Below are 18,210 nucleotides of genomic sequence, written 5' to 3'. Positions count from 1 at the left end.
TATTTTATTCTATTTCAATTATTAAACTGTTTTTCTCTCAACCCATGAGTTTTATCGCTTTTACTCTTCCAATTCTCTCCCCCATCCCACCAGGGGCAGGGGGAGTGAGTGAGCGGCTGTGTGGTGCTCAGTTGCCGACTGAGGTTAAACCACGACAACTTTACAATAGAACATTATTACATTCAAAAGAAACAAAAAAAGATACACTCAATATGTCCACTTTGGAAGTGGGCAGAAAGGAGTGAAGGAAGGCCTTCTGCTTTGTCAGCTCTGTATCCTCTGTAAGTGCCCCGCTGTTTAATTTGTACACAAATTCAGCTCAAAAGCTAGGCATGCAGTCAAACACATCCCACTACTTCATGTCTCACGCTGGCTGGCTTCCAGTGGCTTCTTGTTCAACGTAAAAGAGCTATCAATTGAACATCTTCAGAGATGTCCACCCTTTCTCATTGATACAGGGAGCATAAGCACCCAGATGGGTTTCTGAATTAACATTCTGCTGTCAATATTTATTCATCACAATTCAAAAACAGTAACTCTATCAAACCAGTCTGAATAAGGCAGAATTTAGGCACCTGTTCACATACAAACGGATTACAACAGTTTACTCAAAAAGCTTTATGTGTATATAGAACTTAAGTATCTGCTAAACATAAAGGCTGATTAGGGAGGAAGCTAGTGTGTTGTAAGTACTTAGACAATTAGGTAGGCTAAAACACTATCTGAGAGTTATGGACTCAATTACGCTAAATTCAAAATTAGGTAGAATTAAATGAGACTTAACATTGCCTAAGGATTTTATTTTCTCTCTTCTTTTTCACAGAATAAAATGTGAATCAAAAAATTAGGATGCTATAGAATTATAGCACCTCCAAAAATAATATAGTCAACTTGATACTGTCAATTTATTAATTTACCTCAATGTCTTCACACTTATATCCTTTATGTTGAAAAACTCTGCAAAATGCCTATTGGATTGTTCTGGTTATACAGAGAGACATTTATAACATGTTTTTAAAAAAGCTATCTCCCTCTTTTTCCGAAGTGACACCACTATTCCCTATATTATTAGTAGTATTACTGTTATTTCTATTTATTATAGTAAGATTTTATGAATCAGGACTGCTTATTGCTTCTGGAAAGTGTATTGCATTCTACAGCAATACAAATGATTAACAGCATTCTAGGTAGAAAAACATAAAACACGACGTTCCTCATTTCCTAGCTGAATTGCCTTTCTGAGAGGCCTTAAAGTTAAAAGACGTATTCGACTAGAATTGGGAGATCACATTTTCTATCAATCAACAAATCCAAAATACCTCATCAAGAAAACATGCAACAATGTAGTCTTACATATTTCCATTTGATATCTCAAATATGGACTCTCCTTAACTTCAGTTTCAATTTATTTGACTTCCAATTCATGAGTCCATCTTAATTATGAATTATTAATTGTGGAAAAATCATAACAATCAGTTTCAGATTTTAAGAAACTCTTAGTCTTAGACTGAGTTTGGATTTTTGTGAACACATAAGTGTCTCCTCATAAAGTTCTGTATGTATGGAAGCCCAAACGGGATTAAGCACATTAATGCCTATGCTTAAGTAGGCTTAAGTAATTTGTCGAATCAGGGTTTATCTCATTTTCAGACTCAGTGTAATGGGTACTGGTAATAAAAGTTTTCAGTGAAATACAACAGCCAGACATGGTATTAAACCCAAGGCACGCCGTTTCTTTTGTACAGCAAGAGAGGATTCACAGTTACAGACTACAAAGTTGTTATTTTTAAATGCTCAGTTGTCAGTCAGGTCTTTTCTTCAAAAAGAAATCAGGTTCTATCAACTTTACAGGCTTCCCCAGGGACTTACTCCATGAAGCCATGAATTTCCCTACTACTAAAGACTGAAGTAAAAAAAAAAAAAAAATCCCTCAGTTTCCAGTATTAGCTTGTCAGTGGTTCTCAAATATATTTGTACCACCATGGTTATTATATTAGCTTGTCAGTGGTTCTCAAATATATTTGTACCACCATAAAAAAAAAAAAAAAAAACCACCAAAAAAAACTCCAGAAAAAAAATTGTTAGGCTCAAAAAGTCCCAAAATGTCAATGCCTTTAAATGGCCCTTCATAGAACTGCAACCTTACCACAGCATGACTTAATGGCTAATCTGTGTAGCAAATCCATGTAGTAATCACAGGGCCCACATATCACCACCCAACTGATCTCTTAACTCCAGATACCTCAGATACCAGCCTTTTTGTCCATAAATTCTTTTCCTCCTGTTGCTATCATAGAAACAACAAATATAAAGTATCTATGATGGCTTTTTTTCCCCCAAAATGTAATACTGAACAGTAAACCCAGTTTGGTCAGACTAACCAGGAACTTCTACATAAGTTTTCAGGTTTCAACATACTCCTTTAATATTTCTGTTGTGAAGCAGCTGAAGTTCAAACATGAAATTTTTAATACGAAGTCGAACTTCTTTCATGTACAAAACTATTTGCTATGCATTATTGCTATCCATTTGCTGTGCAATTCAAATTGATTTTTTTTTTCCCATTTTCCCATAATTTGTCAGGCAGTACTGAAAGCAAAAACATTGTGAGAGTGTGTCTTCTGGTTACCACTAAATTGCAAACCACAAAATAACAAAAGGTAACATACTTCCCAGTTGATCACTGTGCCATATTTCAGTTAGGAATGTGACAGTGTTCAATTCAACATTAATTTCTACATGAATTTTAATATCTTTAATGGTAATTAAAGTCCATCTTGAAAACCAGTATGGTCATCAATACTTCAGATGACTTCTGACATATATCAACAATTCCAGTATTGTTTGACACCTCTCTTCTTTCTCTATCTCATCCCATTTAATTTTGCTGTTTCATGATCACACCAAGAGACAACACAGACCAGCAGTGCCCAGATTTACACAGTGCTGGTCAGGGATAGCCATACTTTCACAAACAGTAATTTACAAACTGAAGAAAATGGAGTCAGTCCTAAATTTTTAAAGAAATTAGCTCACCTGAGGTCACATATCTAGAATTTTACACAGAATTATAGAATGTAGATGTTTATATATAGTTATATGAAAGAGATCTCTGGAAGTCATCTCGTCCAAACTTTCAGTCAAAGCACAGCTATCTTAACCATTAGGTTGCTCTGGGCCTTGTCCAGTCAATTCTGAAAATACCCAAGGACAAATAGATTACAACATCTCTGGTTACATTACATACCTGTGTAGTGGTGTCTAGATTGTACAACTAGTACAGTAAAAATGCATTTGCCACAAGACATCTGAAGTCATGGGCAACTGGAAATTTACACTGGAAATTAAGCAGCTACATACTATATGCAAGAACAAAATGCTCTGCTTCATTCCTTAAAACACAATCAGAAAATGTAGCATAGCACTAAAATAAGCCACAATTTTTTTCAATATACTTAATTTCCATCGCTGTTCAGCAGGGTATAATCATCACCTGCTGATTCTTTCTAGTCAGAATACATATTGCACTTTTCAGTAGCTGCTTCAGTGTGTGGGTGGCGTGTTACTGAAATTACCAATAAAACTTCAGCTTACTGCAGAAGAGACAACACTGCAAATCAAGAGTTTAACAGAAATATTTTTTTATGGGTAATATAGCTCTCCATCTCAACCCCATTTAAGTAAACTCATCATTTAATCTACTAAATTAAGAAGAGAACAAAATAATCATCATTTTCACTGAAGGTTAGAAACTATAGGAAAATATTATAGATAATATAACAATCTTCCTCTGGCTATTCATGTTCCAGGTATATTGTATGCCAAAGTTTTCCTGGCTAACGGCGGTCCTCCCTGGAAAATAATTCTGTCTCTATCATGTCTATATCATCACCTATCAAATTAGTACCTCACCAAACAAGATAACAGGTTTCCTCCCCTATAACATATAAATTAGATAATGCCACAAGGCTTTCTATTTCTAATTTTAGTGAACTTCAACACCAAGTAGTATTAGCCAAATCTGTTTCTTTACCAGTGTAATTTGAAATGTACTTCTACTGAATGCACTGAGAGGTAAAGTTGTTAGTGAAGTGAAGGATGACAGCATTTCTTGGGTCCAAGTTGTTAAAATTCTTTAGCCAATAGTGTTTAGTTAAAAATATGCTCTTTGTTTTTCTCTGTTTTTATTAGGCAACTGAAAGTAGGAGTTCAAACTGGAAGAATATGTTAAAATGAAAATAAATAATGCCCAATAAATTTCCCAATATTAAAATTCTCCAGAGAGAGACAACATAGGGTCATGCTGTCTCTCTCCAGAGAGTATCAGTACAGAGATTTTTTTAGGAATAGACTTGATCCCTATGTGAAAATTGAGTTAGCTCCTTATTTAATTTCCTCATTTGTCTCTCATGTATCCAGAACTGTCTTTGCAACTGTAAACGTAATTACAACATAATAATTTTCAATGTCAGGCTTTCTATAGAATAACTTTAACCCGCTTCTACAATACAAACACAATACAAAATTCTTTCCCATTAAAAATTACTTTTTAAAATTATATAAAAAGAAGTACGGACAGACATGATGATCTTCTGGAATTCAGACATGAAATTCATAACCCTATTAACTGATGCATCAAACTCCAAACTCTAAATATTCCTATCACAGCCTATACTGATAAACAGTATTATATACAGTTTATCTCTTAAAAATGTAGTCAGGAGTCCATTTTCTCTTCCCTCCCTCTAAACAAAAGACATTTTGGGGGGAAATTTCTCTTCCACAGGAGAACCTGTGACAAAGTTGCTAGAGTTCCTACCTCTAGGAATCCTGGATTTGTATAAGCAGAATATAGATCAGTCTTAAAAGTAAATGTGAAGGTCTCCCAGAAGTTCATTGCTTCTAAAAAGATGAAAATCTGACATTAAGCTAGAAACATAGTGCTGCTTTAAATATTTAAGCAAACTTCCATATCTGTCTATATTTTTGTAAATAGCCATGCTTCCTGGCAACTGGCAACATGAAGATTTAGACTTACGGCTTTTAAATCGAAGATCAGTTTTTCCATAGCAACTGCACTGTTCTCTTTACAGATATTACTTTCATTTTGTAATAGTTAGACAAATGTGGTGTTCCTGGTTGGCCGCCATGCCAAACATAGGGAATAACTGTCAGGATTTTTAAGTTATATGTACAACACTTAATTCAAGAGACAGTGCAGTTAAGCTGATCCAGCAGCTTCCTAAATGGGACATAGCTAAACCTACCTTATCTCACAATTACTTTATATCACAATTAGGAAAATATGCTGGCATGGCTGTCAAGATTAAGGTGTGCAGACTGCTGGCTTTAAACTGATAATATTGCTGTGATCACACAGGACTCTGCACCACCCATCTCTCTGACATTGCAGACAGCCCTGTATTTATCTCTGTACATCAGGCCCTGTTTGCCCCTTAGCAGAGAGATATTCAAAGCACACTACCCATGAAATAGAAAATGGAATGAAAATACAGTGTGTCATACATTTGGAGTATGCTGCTTTATTCCAAAGAAAATGTGAGTATGTATGTATGTGGTTATTGATAAACTTTGTAAAATAAATATATTAAGAGCTGAACAGTAAATTAACCTACACTGTAGAATAGAAGATTAAGACTGAGAAACGATTCTATTACTGGCACACAAGACTGCTCTACACTTACTTACCATATTCCTTACCCCTTCCTTACCTTGCGCCCCTTAACCAATCAATAAAGCAAACAAATGCCCTTGCCAAACTGGTTTTTGTTCGAATTGCTTCCCACTACTTTACCAAAAAGTATGTTCAGGCAAACTAGGAGAGAGGAGCTATCCCTTGTTCAATCTTCTAAGTTTCTGCCATAAGGAGACTTTATAGGAAAAATGGCTGAAGTATTCCAGCATCTTCACCTCCAGACCTGAGCTGCTTAATGCATATTTCAAATTTAAATAAAATGAGATTGCAGAAGTTGATTGCAGGCATAGACTAACATGCACAGCATGCTCCATAGTTCAGGCCCTACTGTTACCAGTATTGTCCCTGCACTTTGGTGCCGCATAGCTAGATCATTATAAGACACGCAAACACGGGTTTTTACAAATTCTATCTGCTCTTGCAGCATGCAGCATTGGGAATCTTCAGGAAAGGATCCTGTGGTGGAATACTCTGTCTATACAAATGCCAGCCAAGACATGCACCTATAAATGCAGATGAAATATGTTCACACACATATATGGAGAACCTGTATATGAAGTGCATGCAAAGCAATCTAGTACATCAGTAAGTGGTCCCTCTTGGTCTTACTCTTCTTTTCTGCAGTAACAGGTCAAATAACAACCACATTTCAATTCAGCTTCCAGTTTATGTATTTTATTGCTTTTATTAGTATCTGTCACAGTGCTGAGTGCAGCAACAGGTCTTACTGTCCCTGAACAGCCTCAGCTGGGGCACCTAGCCACACTCGTGCCCATGGGCCCAGCAGCCCCATTTCAGCTCAGCCCTGGGCCCTCAGTTCCTGCCTGAGACAAGCTGCAGGAGTTCCCATCTCTAACTCTGCCACATCTGTGCCCATGCCTGGACAAGGACCCCAATGATCTGGACCCTGACTTGCAGACTGACTTCCCAGCTTCACTTCAGACCTGCCTCATCACCACAGACATCCTGGTGATCTGCTCTTGGTTCCTGATTAACCTCACCAGGCCTGATCCCGACCCCAATGTGTGGACTGACTTTCTGGCTTGACATTTGAACTGCCTCAGCATCATGAACTTGCCTGATGCGCTGTGCTCGGGGCTGCCCCCAGCTGCCCACCCCAGCCTGCCCTGCTCCCTCACAGGGGCGGTGGAACAAACCCTAGCTGGTGAGACCCTGCCCTGCCACCCCAGGGAGCCCCTGTGGCTCCTGACACCTTTGCCCCCAGGGAGTCGCCAGCCCTGAGTGCACTCTGACAATATCCACATACTAAAACTTTTTCCTTTGAATAAAGCAGCATATTCCAAAGATGTGAAACTCTAGTTTTCATTCCATCTTGTCTTTTGACCAGTGTGCACTGAATGTTTCTCTATCAAGGGGCAGAACTTGGTGTAGCTCATCTATATGCATACAACAAAACACAGGCTTTGCTTGTGCTAGGGCAGTTTGGGACCAGCTTTTTTATCTCGGAGTGTCTCAAAGTTCTCTTAAGGACTTTGTTTCAATGTTAGTTTGCATTAAAACAAGGTAGACCAAAATGCCCCTGAACCTTTGTGAACTATCTAGACAGAAATACACGATCTAGATAGAAGCATGCTGCCTTCCCTGGGAATTCGTGATCTTACTGTCCCTATAAAATGCATCACATCCCTACTGGATGAGGCTTGCTTCTTCCAGAATACAGTGGAAACAGCTAGCTATGTTTTCGGGGGTTGTTTTGTTTTTATTTTTAATCTAGGCTGGTAGAAGTGCCTGTCTTGCACAAAATGATACAGAAATTAGAGCACTCACAGGAGATATGATCAAGTTTCAGGTATTTTCTGTTTTAAAGATCCACCTCCACAGCCCCTATCTATTACTAGATTATAGGCTTTTCTGACATGGGGGTACTTTCAAACCTTTTACTATGCTGAAAAAAAGTTTGATGCAAGTTGAAATTTGACAAGATGAAAAAGCAGCACCCAAAAATGACCATAACTCTGTAGTCTTCTGCTTATGGCACTCCACATAAACTGTCATAAACATATACAAACATAGAACAGGGACCAGAATTCAAATTCCTTTTACCAAGAATATAAAGGGGTGAATCCTTACTCAACCTAAATTTGCTGTTCTTGCCTTTGTGAGGACAGAAACTTAACTCCGTTCACTGACTAACCAAAGGCAATGTGGAATAGCGAAGTGCCTGATCCGAAACAAGAGAACAATGACAGATAGACTGTTATGGAGAAGATATGCATTGGAAAGCAGCAGATTGGGATGAGAAGCTTGTTGAAACTCAGACTGGGAAGAAAAATCAGTTGAAGGTTGGATTTCAGAGGAGTCAGTCTCCCACTACAACCGCGGGAGTGATACAGGTTGAAAAATAGGACCTGTGGCACATGTACTCAGTAACTGAAGGTCTGACCGCTAGCGAGGCTGCAGCTGTGTATCTACAGTTATATTGTAGCTATTACTACAATTTACAAGCTGTAGACAATGTGGTGGTACAGTCTTACAGTCTGACTCTGTGGCTAGCAGTCTCAGCAGGTTTGTAGTCAAGGTCAGTCACTGTGCTGAAGCCCCTGTTCCTACATCTTCACTGCTATTATTACTTGCGCTGTGATTCCTTCAAGAAGAGCATAAACAAAGTTGTAGTGTCAACCCAATCATCTGCAGAACTCTGTCCTGGCAGCCTGTGTTTCTTTGGAAATCCTCATAACTGTAACTACCCATATTCACGTGAAGTTGATTATGCTATTTCTACCTCTAAATTTTCCCATTCTACGTTTAGCTGAATTATCAGTCTCTTGACTAATTCCTCGTTTAAGATGGTCAGTAACAATGACACTACAATGCTTCCAGCTTTTTTAATCATTAGCAGGCATTGCTCAAAAATATTTTTTAAGGATCATATCTCAGTTTTCTTTCCAGTACTTACCTACAGCATAGCGAGATCTCTCCAGCTAAATGTTATACTTTGTCACATAATTCCTATTTTTGTGGCTACTCTGAGAGAAAACTATATATGAAATATCATATTCTTTTATTCTAGCTGTTGGACAGGAAGAATGTTCATTAGTATCGTATTTTTTATGATGGCCAAAAATGCCACCATTAAAGCATTAAAAATCTTAGTAGTTACTGTAGGAAAATTTTACAAGAACTGGAGATCCATGTAAGAGGGTCTAGTACTATCATACCATCAAAGCTTTGTCTCAGTTTAACAGACACATCATTGCAGAGTAAACTGTTTCCATTGAAGCCTGCAATGCTAGAATTTGAGACTGCTGTAGAAGCACTTTTGGGGTTTTAAATCTTTGAAAGTTTTGAAAACTGTTTTTACTGTGCTGATATTTAAGATTATTAGAAATTCTGGAATCTGTAGAAGATAGTTTTCAGTTACAGAGGTGGAAAAAAGGTTTTCCTTTTGTACTGACTGCCAGCCAGAAAATACAGAATCTGGAATTTCCTAAGAAAGGTTTTTTCAGATATAAAATACTCATTTGTGGAAGTCAACATTTTTCACAAAAACATGCATTGGTTTTACCAAGGATGGAATTTCTCCCCAAAAGAAAGATTAATTCCAGAAAAAAGCAATAGCCCCACATTAACCATAAATCATAACCTACAAATGGAATTCACTCTATGCTAAAATAAGAAGAGGCATTTAAATATCAGTCTCCCAAAATCCAGCTGGGTATCCATGCTCTCTGGCTTTTTTTTATTTTGGGGGTGGATGAAGCTGGTTGTTAGCTCCATTCTGATGTAGAATTGGGCAATTTCTAAAACCCTGAAATTTTTACAAGACACAAAGATTTTCCATCAAGCTCTTCCAGGACTTCACCAATTGTGAGACTTTAAAAGAGAGTTGCTTACTCTGAGAATACCTGTATTACTGCTATGTTAGGTTTTAAAGAATATCTGCAGAACAATTTACACAGAACTTTCTATAACAGCCCTTTCTAAAATGACACTTCCCAGCACAGTACAGACAGAAATGACATACTGCATGTCAGAAGTACCTCCAGCCAAGCCTTTTCCCATAATTGCAATAAAGAAATTGAGGTTGTCAAGGAGGTAACTTCTCTTTTCTTTGGCATATTGAAAACTGTTAGCTCATTAGGTCACAGATGGACGCTGTCATAATCTCAGCTAAAATTCACCTTCATTTTACCATTGTACCTCTGACTGTGTATATAAACCAAGAATCAATCTTTATGTTTGTTCTCCTTTGATATATAAACACAGTATATTTATATCACTGTAAAATCTATTTTTGACTAGAGGAGAACTGGAAAAATGAACTTCTTGTTTGCATTCAAGAGTAATTGATAGACCTTTTTCCCTATTTTGGGATCTTTAGTAGAGTATGGATTTTAAGACATGTCAAATACCCTTATCTCATTGTTTCTTCATGATGAAGTCTGCATTTGCTGATCTGTTAGTGGACTGACGTATCAGAAACACATTTTTGTACTTTTACCTAAAACATGCTATGGCAGATTATATCTATCATAATTTGTTAGACCAATTCAAGATATTGGTCTTAATCTAAAAATTGAAATAAATAATTTGCGTTGTTGATCCCTTAGATCAAGATGTTCTCTGCTGCATTCTGAAGCAAATGTGAAAGATCCAACAGATTAGCTAACAGCTTGAAAGATTGCATACGGTGATGGCAACGCTTTATAAACTGAATTCACTGGTTTGTAATTTGGAGATTTTTCACTGCCTAACTTCTTTCCTTTCTTCCATAAAAAGAAAAACAACAAAACCCCAAAACTATCTCTGTCTTCAGTTTTTATGGAGAGAAACAATCTAGAAAGGTGATCTGTCATTTCGTGAATGAACATAGAATAAATATACTCTTTTTTGTACCCATAATTAAAAATCTTGTTAGTTCTCAGAGCAAGAAAGACAAGATATTGTAAGGCTGAGTTTAAAATTTAAGTACAATGAATAAAATTAATTCAGGAGCCACTATCTTAAAACTTACATTTTAAAACTTACACTTCTCGAAACTACTCTCTCTTTATAAAAAGGAAAGAGATACCAACCAACAAAGCTAAGTTTATTCTATTTTTCAAATGCATTCCTCAATTTTATAACACACTTTACATATACCTTACATTACAAAGAAACAAGGAAAACAAAAATGTTTTTTAAAATTAGGAAATCACTCCAAAATGGCATATGTGTTCATCATAGGAAAGTTTAAGAATAATTAAATCATAGGTGATACATATTTAAATAAGAAAAGTTCCATTTAAGAAATATTTTTTGAAACAAATTCTTAAAAATGACGAATTAGTAACTACGGCATTCCTATTGTAAATCAGGATAATTCCGACAGCTCTGCACCTTGCCAAATGTCTAAAATGATAGATAGCATGAAGTAGAAAACAGCTACTGAAAGGGGAAAGGAATATAAAAGCTCCTTAGAAAAAGATAGGGCAGTGCTCATTGTTATTCAAGCACATTAGTTGCCATATCCTGTTTCCACTGACTGCAGTGGAAGCTTTAGCATTGACTTCAAACAGGTGCAAGTCCCATGAGACTAAAGGGAATAAAACGTACAGTCACGGTATAAAAGCAACAGTGTATGAAGTGTGGTGAGACAGGATATGTAATTCCAATCTGGTACACAAGAATCTGACAAAGTTTTTTAAATGCAGTGCCAAGTAAGGATGCAACTGAAAAAACAGACATTTCTAAACAGAAATTTGGCAGGCCTCCATTCAATGCTACAAGAAAAGCGCAGGAAAAATGTTACAGAAATGAGAGTGCTAAACTATAGTGGGGGGAGAGAACAAGGGAGACCCAGAAGCAGCAATAAGCATCATCCTGTTCTGTAGCAATACAATATCACTTGTTCAGGACACAGCTGTTGGCATGCCTTGGTGGATACTGCAGACTGGTCTGCTCTGAGAATTGTTGGGACTTAGACCCAAGTATATTACCCATTTTCATTTATTATCCTCTGTATTATCACGAGCATTTGAAAATGTTTGGGGACTTTTCTTTTTTAACTTACATAATCTTCAAAGAGAAGTCTTAGGCTATATTCTTACATCAGTTGAGTTATGCATGATGTCCTCAATTAATTCTATAAAGAAAGTAGCTGAGATGTCATTATATTAATTAGAAGCTGGTCAAAAATAGAGTACTTATCCCAAAGGAAACTATGTGACTTCAAAATTTCCTTCCAGACTGAATAAGAAGAGAAAGTTATGCAACATAAAAACTATCTGTCTAAAATGGGGGTAATAAACATCGAACAGTCTCAATATTAAACTCATCTGGATGAGTATTACAGCAGGATGACCGAACCTTGACATTTAATTTTAAAACCAGATTTTGAGGTTAAAATGAAGACTAAAGGTAACAATTATGAAGGGAATAAGGCAAGGCTAGAAATTACTGCAAGAGGTAAAACAGAAGAGATTAAGCAGCTCTCCTACAGTTAATGTTTTATGACGAAAAGGTAAACAGATACCTGTGCAAGCATGGGAAATCCAAGGTTCCTGCATCCATTACAAGGTGTCAATGCCTCCCATAAACCTGAAGGACCACAAGTATTTTCACCTGCATCATCTTCTTCTTCCTCTCTTGGTGATAAACATGTTGAAGAAGGCCTCTGTGCATAAAGAAATGGTACTTTCAAATTGAACACAGTGATATATTGTAACGAAACATTTTATTTAATGAAAAGCACTTAAAAGATTCCCATCTATAAATTCCAAAAGATAAACTGCTATTTTAATACAAAGTAACTACTCAACTGTCAATCTGCTGTATGAAAATCACACTTTCTAAGGAAGCTGCATATTGATGTATCTGCAATTATACATCACACTTTCTAAGGAAGCTGCATATTGACCTATCTGCAATTATATTTTAAATATGAGTGAACATAATATCATACATTAAAAATATGTATTTATTTTCTTCATTATCAAGTAATTGGCAATTTCTACTTCATTTTACTTTAAAATTTGCTTTAACATCATTAAGCTTAGGATATCCCACAGAGAATAAAAACTAACATTTATATATAAAAAAAAAAATACTATCCCCAAGCAGGCATTAACATAAGCTAAGGGGATCTTGCTTCAATAGTCATCTGTTGTGTTCAGAAAAGTACAGCTGTATTACATTTGCCTGGATCAGTCCAAGATTTTTGCAGAAAAATGATAAATTCAATCAAAACACGAGGTTTCAATTTTTATTTTATATTTACCAATAATAAACCTGTTAGCTTATTTTGTAGGCAAAAATTTTATTTAGAAGTGACCTGTCTTATTTTGTTTCATCAGCTAGAAAGGATGAAAGGTATGGGAAAAAGTCATTCAGTTGTGAGCATTAAGGCTTCCATATTGGTCTCAGTGAAAAGGGAATAATGCTGATTTTTGTTTAAACCAGCATCCTAATTTTTTGACAGCCAGGAACAGGAAGAGTGGACAGTTCCCATTTATTTATGTTATTTTGCTACACAGGATAGTCCACCCCAACTGAATGAATTGCAGTGGCAACTTTCACTGATTTCAGGAGGGTGAAAGTTAAGCCAGCAATGAATGATTTTTAAAATCTCATGTTAAAAAGAATTATGACAACAAAAAAAATTTAAGTTTTATTCACATCTTAATTCTTTGTCCATATTTAAATTGGAATATGTAACAGCTGTTCTAGCCTGCCTGACATTTGTTTGTGCAGCCTACCTGATATTCAGATACTAAATGCTGTCTTTAGGGATGCTTGTTTATCTTAATCTTTCAGAAGTGGCTGGATTTTTGCCTGACCAACATAATGCTGTTTGAGACAATGGCTGACCACATCTATTAATCTGGTGGTAACATTAGCTCTAAAGCGCTGCTATGAGGCCCATATAAAAATTAAAAAAACCCCAACACTTAACTGCAAATTATTTTAGCCAATACAATAAAGAAATGTGTGGAGTCTGCTGCAAGAAAAGGAATGCAGAGATGAAGGAAAAGTAGGGGCAGGGGAGGAAAGTGGAGAAACAGCAACAGTTCTGAAGATGAACACAAGCTGATGGAAACTGTAAGAGAAGCAAAGGCACCACACAGACAGGTACTAACTCAAATTGTGTAACATCTGAGGATCATTTAACCTTTGACTCTTGTGCTAACTTCTTACACACAGATGTGGTTGGTATACCATTAATTTAAGCAGAAAAAAAATATTTCTAAATTGTATTTCAGCTCACTCACCAAAGATGAGAAACGTGATATGTACATTGCTACTAGTCTGATTCCCCTCAGTTAGAAAATGGTTGTTCCCTTGTTGCAGACTTCATTAATCTAGCCATACCTTCTAAAGTTAGGTGGATTTATTTACTTTTTATTTTAAAAGTCAATTTCTAAAACATTCTTAGCATGATATTTCATGAGGTTATTTTGACAGTTAAGTGGTACCACAGAATGTGTTGCCATAGCAACCAATATTCTTACACAGCTTATTAAAAGGATTGGGTTAACTCTGCAGAGTGTGGGTCGTGAAGGACTATTATTGCTATGCATTTGCATAGACAAAGGAAGCAGACTACAGGTCTTTCCCTTCTATTTATGATGCCATCTTCCATGGTGGTTGCCCTACGTTTATATTTTAAATCTCAGAATTGTTGTACCAGAGAATAAGGTGTTTCTTGCCCCCTGGAGCACAAAGCAAAGAACTGCAGCAGTGCTAGGTACAAGAGAGCAGGTAACACACATTAGCTGTGACCTTACAAGCCAATGTAAGTGAATGAAGACAAAAGTCACCAAAAAAAGTATAGTCAATGCACCTTCTAAAGGTAAAAAATATACACACATAATATCAAAGAGAATTTTTCAACACAACTAAAGGAAGATCAATAATGAAATTCAATGTATTTGAATCATTCAAGGGAGAACATATGAGTATTTAGCCATTACAGGAACAGAGTAGAAAAAAAATCATAGCAAAAATTATTGAACAATAGAAAAAATACACAAGCAGAATGAAAGAGTTGTAGTATTTCCATTAGATTTATTTTATATAACTAGCCTAAGATAGAGTGGGCATCACACAAATTTAAATTAATGTTGTCCATATGAATGAGAAGAAGTGGGGAATATTATATAGGCAGACCTCCTGATCGTTCAAAAAAGGACCAGTCGATGTCAGAGTTCATTAGACACACTATTGGAATAAATTGACTAGTACTCTTATACAACTAGACAATCCAGGTATGAATTACATGATACAGGCTAATTTACAGACTACTGCAGAGTAGGGTTGGCTCTTTTTATACTTAATGACTGATTTCTGTCTTCTTGCCCAGATTTCTGCTACTGATAAGGCACTAAAAAGGAACCATTAGGAGAAACGTATGTGAAGGGTCAAGAAACAGTTATTGCTATCACCTTTCTCACTCATCCCTGCTGCCAGAAGCCCAGTTCTTCCCAGACAACAGGTGCAAAGGGATAAGTGGGAGCTGCTGCAGGGAGAAAGCTGTATTTGCAAAGAGGAGCAAAGGAGTTAATAGTTGCATGAGAGAAAGGGGAGTCAGAAGTCCCCCAAATGGGGTAGACTGGGTTTGCATACTCTGGGAAGAGAGATGCAGCTGGAGGAGACAGGTGAGATACAGAAAAATCTACAATCAATCCACAGACTTCAGACTGTCACACAAGCCCATAAAACTCCCAGCCCAGACCACCCAGTTTCCTGCTATTCTCTCTCGGCCTTCATTCCTTTCCCAGAACTCCCTCATTTTTCTGTTCTGTTGTATAATTTAATTTTGCCTCCTCAGAGATCCTTTGGACGTGAAAATCTAATTCTGTGTGTGCTGCTGGGAAGCCTTGAAATAGCCCTGTGGGGAGAATTTTAGTGAAACTGAAGTTATTTATGCCCACTTCTCAGAAAAAAAGAAATAAATAGAGAGGAAGAGATTTCTGTCAGCTAAAGAAAAATAGACACAATTGAGAACCTTTTATTCATGCCTGTTTTTACTGCAAAAAGAAAAAGTAAATGTAGTTAGAAAATACCACCTAGTATCATAGTTGCTCAATTAATTGAATCTGACATTATGAAATGGTGAAGACAACATAAACTGTAATATTAAGCTTCTAGCTTCTGCCTAAGCTAGAAGAGACATGAGTATAAGCATCATATATCCTCAAACAAAACAGACAGGAAAGCTTAAAAGATATTAGATACAATATATAAAATGGAAAAATTGGTAGGGAAACCACAAGAGTGATACAGAATAAAGGATTTAATAAAAGTTCTGTTTTTTACCGGAACACTGAATTAAGTATTAAAAATTGCTTATAGCAGTAAGAGACTAAAAATATTATTTCTCTATACATAAAAAAGAGAATAATAATATAGCAGTAAGGGAGTAGTAAGATGTAGCATAAGGACATTGGACCATTACAATTAGTGGCCAGTTTTCCTCAAACTCTTCTGGGCCTGACACATCACCTCTGATTTTCATATCTGATGAGCATTTAGATTATGCCTTTGAAAATTTAGATATGGAAGTCACAGTCTTCATGTCTCCATCTACACAAAAGGCAAAATTTGCCCAGTAGGTTACGTTAGACTGAAGGATACTCAGGCTATTTGTTCTTCCGGTATATGTATGTACATCAGATTGGCTATCACAATAACTGGCACCTCTTTTCTGATCTAAGAGAACAAGACAATATTTAGCAACAGACAGAATGATGAGTACAGACAAAAAAGAGTGCAGAAAGTCTGTTCCACTCTTAAAAGTCAACAGGAAAAGAAAAAGAGAGCACCTTTAATTGTAACTATTACTTAAAGCGACGAAGTTTACAGCTCAAGATTTACACCATATATAAAACATACATAAAGTTTTGGCCTTCCTTTTTACAGATGTCAACAATTTCCTGACTACCATATGACCTCATTATCTAGACAAGTTTTCTCTGTGAATACAGTAAGTCATACAAAGCCTCTTATTTCCTTTTATTCCCTCTTTTTCTCAGTTTTTAATGATAAAGCGACGAAGTTTACAGCTCAAGATTTACACCATATATAAAACATACATAAAGTTTTGGCCTTCCTTTTTACAGATGTCAACAATTTCCTGACTACCATATGACCTCATTATCTAGACAAGTTTTCTCTGTGAATACAGTAAGTCATACAAAGCCTCTTATTTCCTTTTATTCCCTCTTTTTCTCAGTTTTTAATGAAAACTGGTTTGCTTTCTGCCTTTACATTTGTAAGCAGCTAGGCAAAATGTGATTTAATTTCCTCCTTTCAGGATACAGAGAATTTTCTGTAGTAGTCCAGTGAAATCTAAAACCAAACATAAAAATCTTTCTTTACTTCTTGTATCTCTGTTTTTGCATAATTATAATCTATTTGCAGAAGTATCGCAAATACCCTTTCAGACAGTATCCACTACAGCAAGATAGCACCAGCAAAACTGTAAAAGATATAAAATAATAGGACCTTTACTGTTTGCTATTGCATCAGAGTTCTGGACACTAATGTTAACTATTCATTTATCTTGCAGCATATCACATGTTAAGAAAATAAGCTTTTTGAAATGGAGCAGCAAAGACAAAATCCAGAAGGCAATCTCCTTTTGTTTATGGAAGGTAGAAAGCAACCAGACATTTGATAAGCTAAATGCTACCACTCAGTCTGGAACAACGAAGTCAGTAGGAGGTTTCTTCTGAAGAAATAGTTTGTCAGACATAGGGCCACGCAAATATTTCACATGATCCTAACTGCTGGATTAGAGGCATGCCTCTGCCTCTCTTTTGCCTGTCCCAAAGGACGTGTAATTATGTCGTGAAATACAAGTGAAAAAAAAAATACAGTTCTATAGTCTAATACTCTACTTTTACGTTATACTAAGAACTAATAAAGAAGGAAACTGTTCCTGAATATCCTCTATAAATTAGGCTGAGCAGGTTGTTCTCTGCCGCTGCTGTTCCCAGCAGCTGTGGCAGCCAAGCCAGGGACAGCGGAGCTGGGATAGTGTTCCTGTGCTCTCAGTGCTCCCCCTGCTGCTGCCCAGGCTGCTCCCAAGGGAAAATGCCTGATGGATGCAGAAGAGAAGAAAGCAGCATTTGGGCATGAAATCTAACACCATCAGTTACTATTTTTCCACAGCAGGATCCCTACGTTAACTAAATGTACACTTCTGGGATTCAGTAAGGATCCTGACAAGGAGGAGCCTCATTTACAAGACACAAGCTATGTCTCACAGATGAACAACAGTGAAACGTTTCTGTGGCCTGGGCACACCTTTCCCACATCCCCCAAGGCAGCCTTCTCCCTGCTTGGTGTTTTTCCATTTTCCATCCTCGTTATCTTGTCCTCCACCTTACACTGCATGTCTGCAGCCATTCTTTCACAAATATGTTCCTAGTTTACATTTCTTTCATAATTTCATTTGCTTCGCTACGAGTCTGGTTAGAGTTTGACTGCACCTCCTGTATTCAGCAAGGGACTACCAGGAGAACAAGGATGGTCTTGTACCTAAAGCAGCT

General features: G+C 36.7%; 1 protein-coding gene across 1 annotated transcript in view; it reads right to left on the bottom strand.

The window, feature by feature from the left end:
* The window catches only part of ANKS1B (ankyrin repeat and sterile alpha motif domain containing 1B), a 450,245-nt gene that overhangs the window by 324,023 nt on the left and 108,012 nt on the right, over positions 1-18,210 (bottom strand). The window contains exon 9 of the mRNA XM_019470850.1: positions 12,192-12,332. Within this exon, the coding sequence (XP_019326395.1) occupies positions 12,192-12,332 (141 nt within the window). The remainder of the gene's footprint in view (positions 1-12,191; positions 12,333-18,210) is intronic.

The sequence above is a fragment of the Aptenodytes forsteri genome, unplaced genomic scaffold (genome assembly GCF_000699145.1).
Source record: "Aptenodytes forsteri isolate BGI_AS27 unplaced genomic scaffold, ASM69914v1 Scaffold128, whole genome shotgun sequence".
NCBI lineage: Eukaryota > Metazoa > Chordata > Aves > Sphenisciformes > Spheniscidae > Aptenodytes > Aptenodytes forsteri.
Note: the sequence above shows the minus strand (reverse complement) of the source record. Positions and strands in the feature narration are given on the sequence as shown.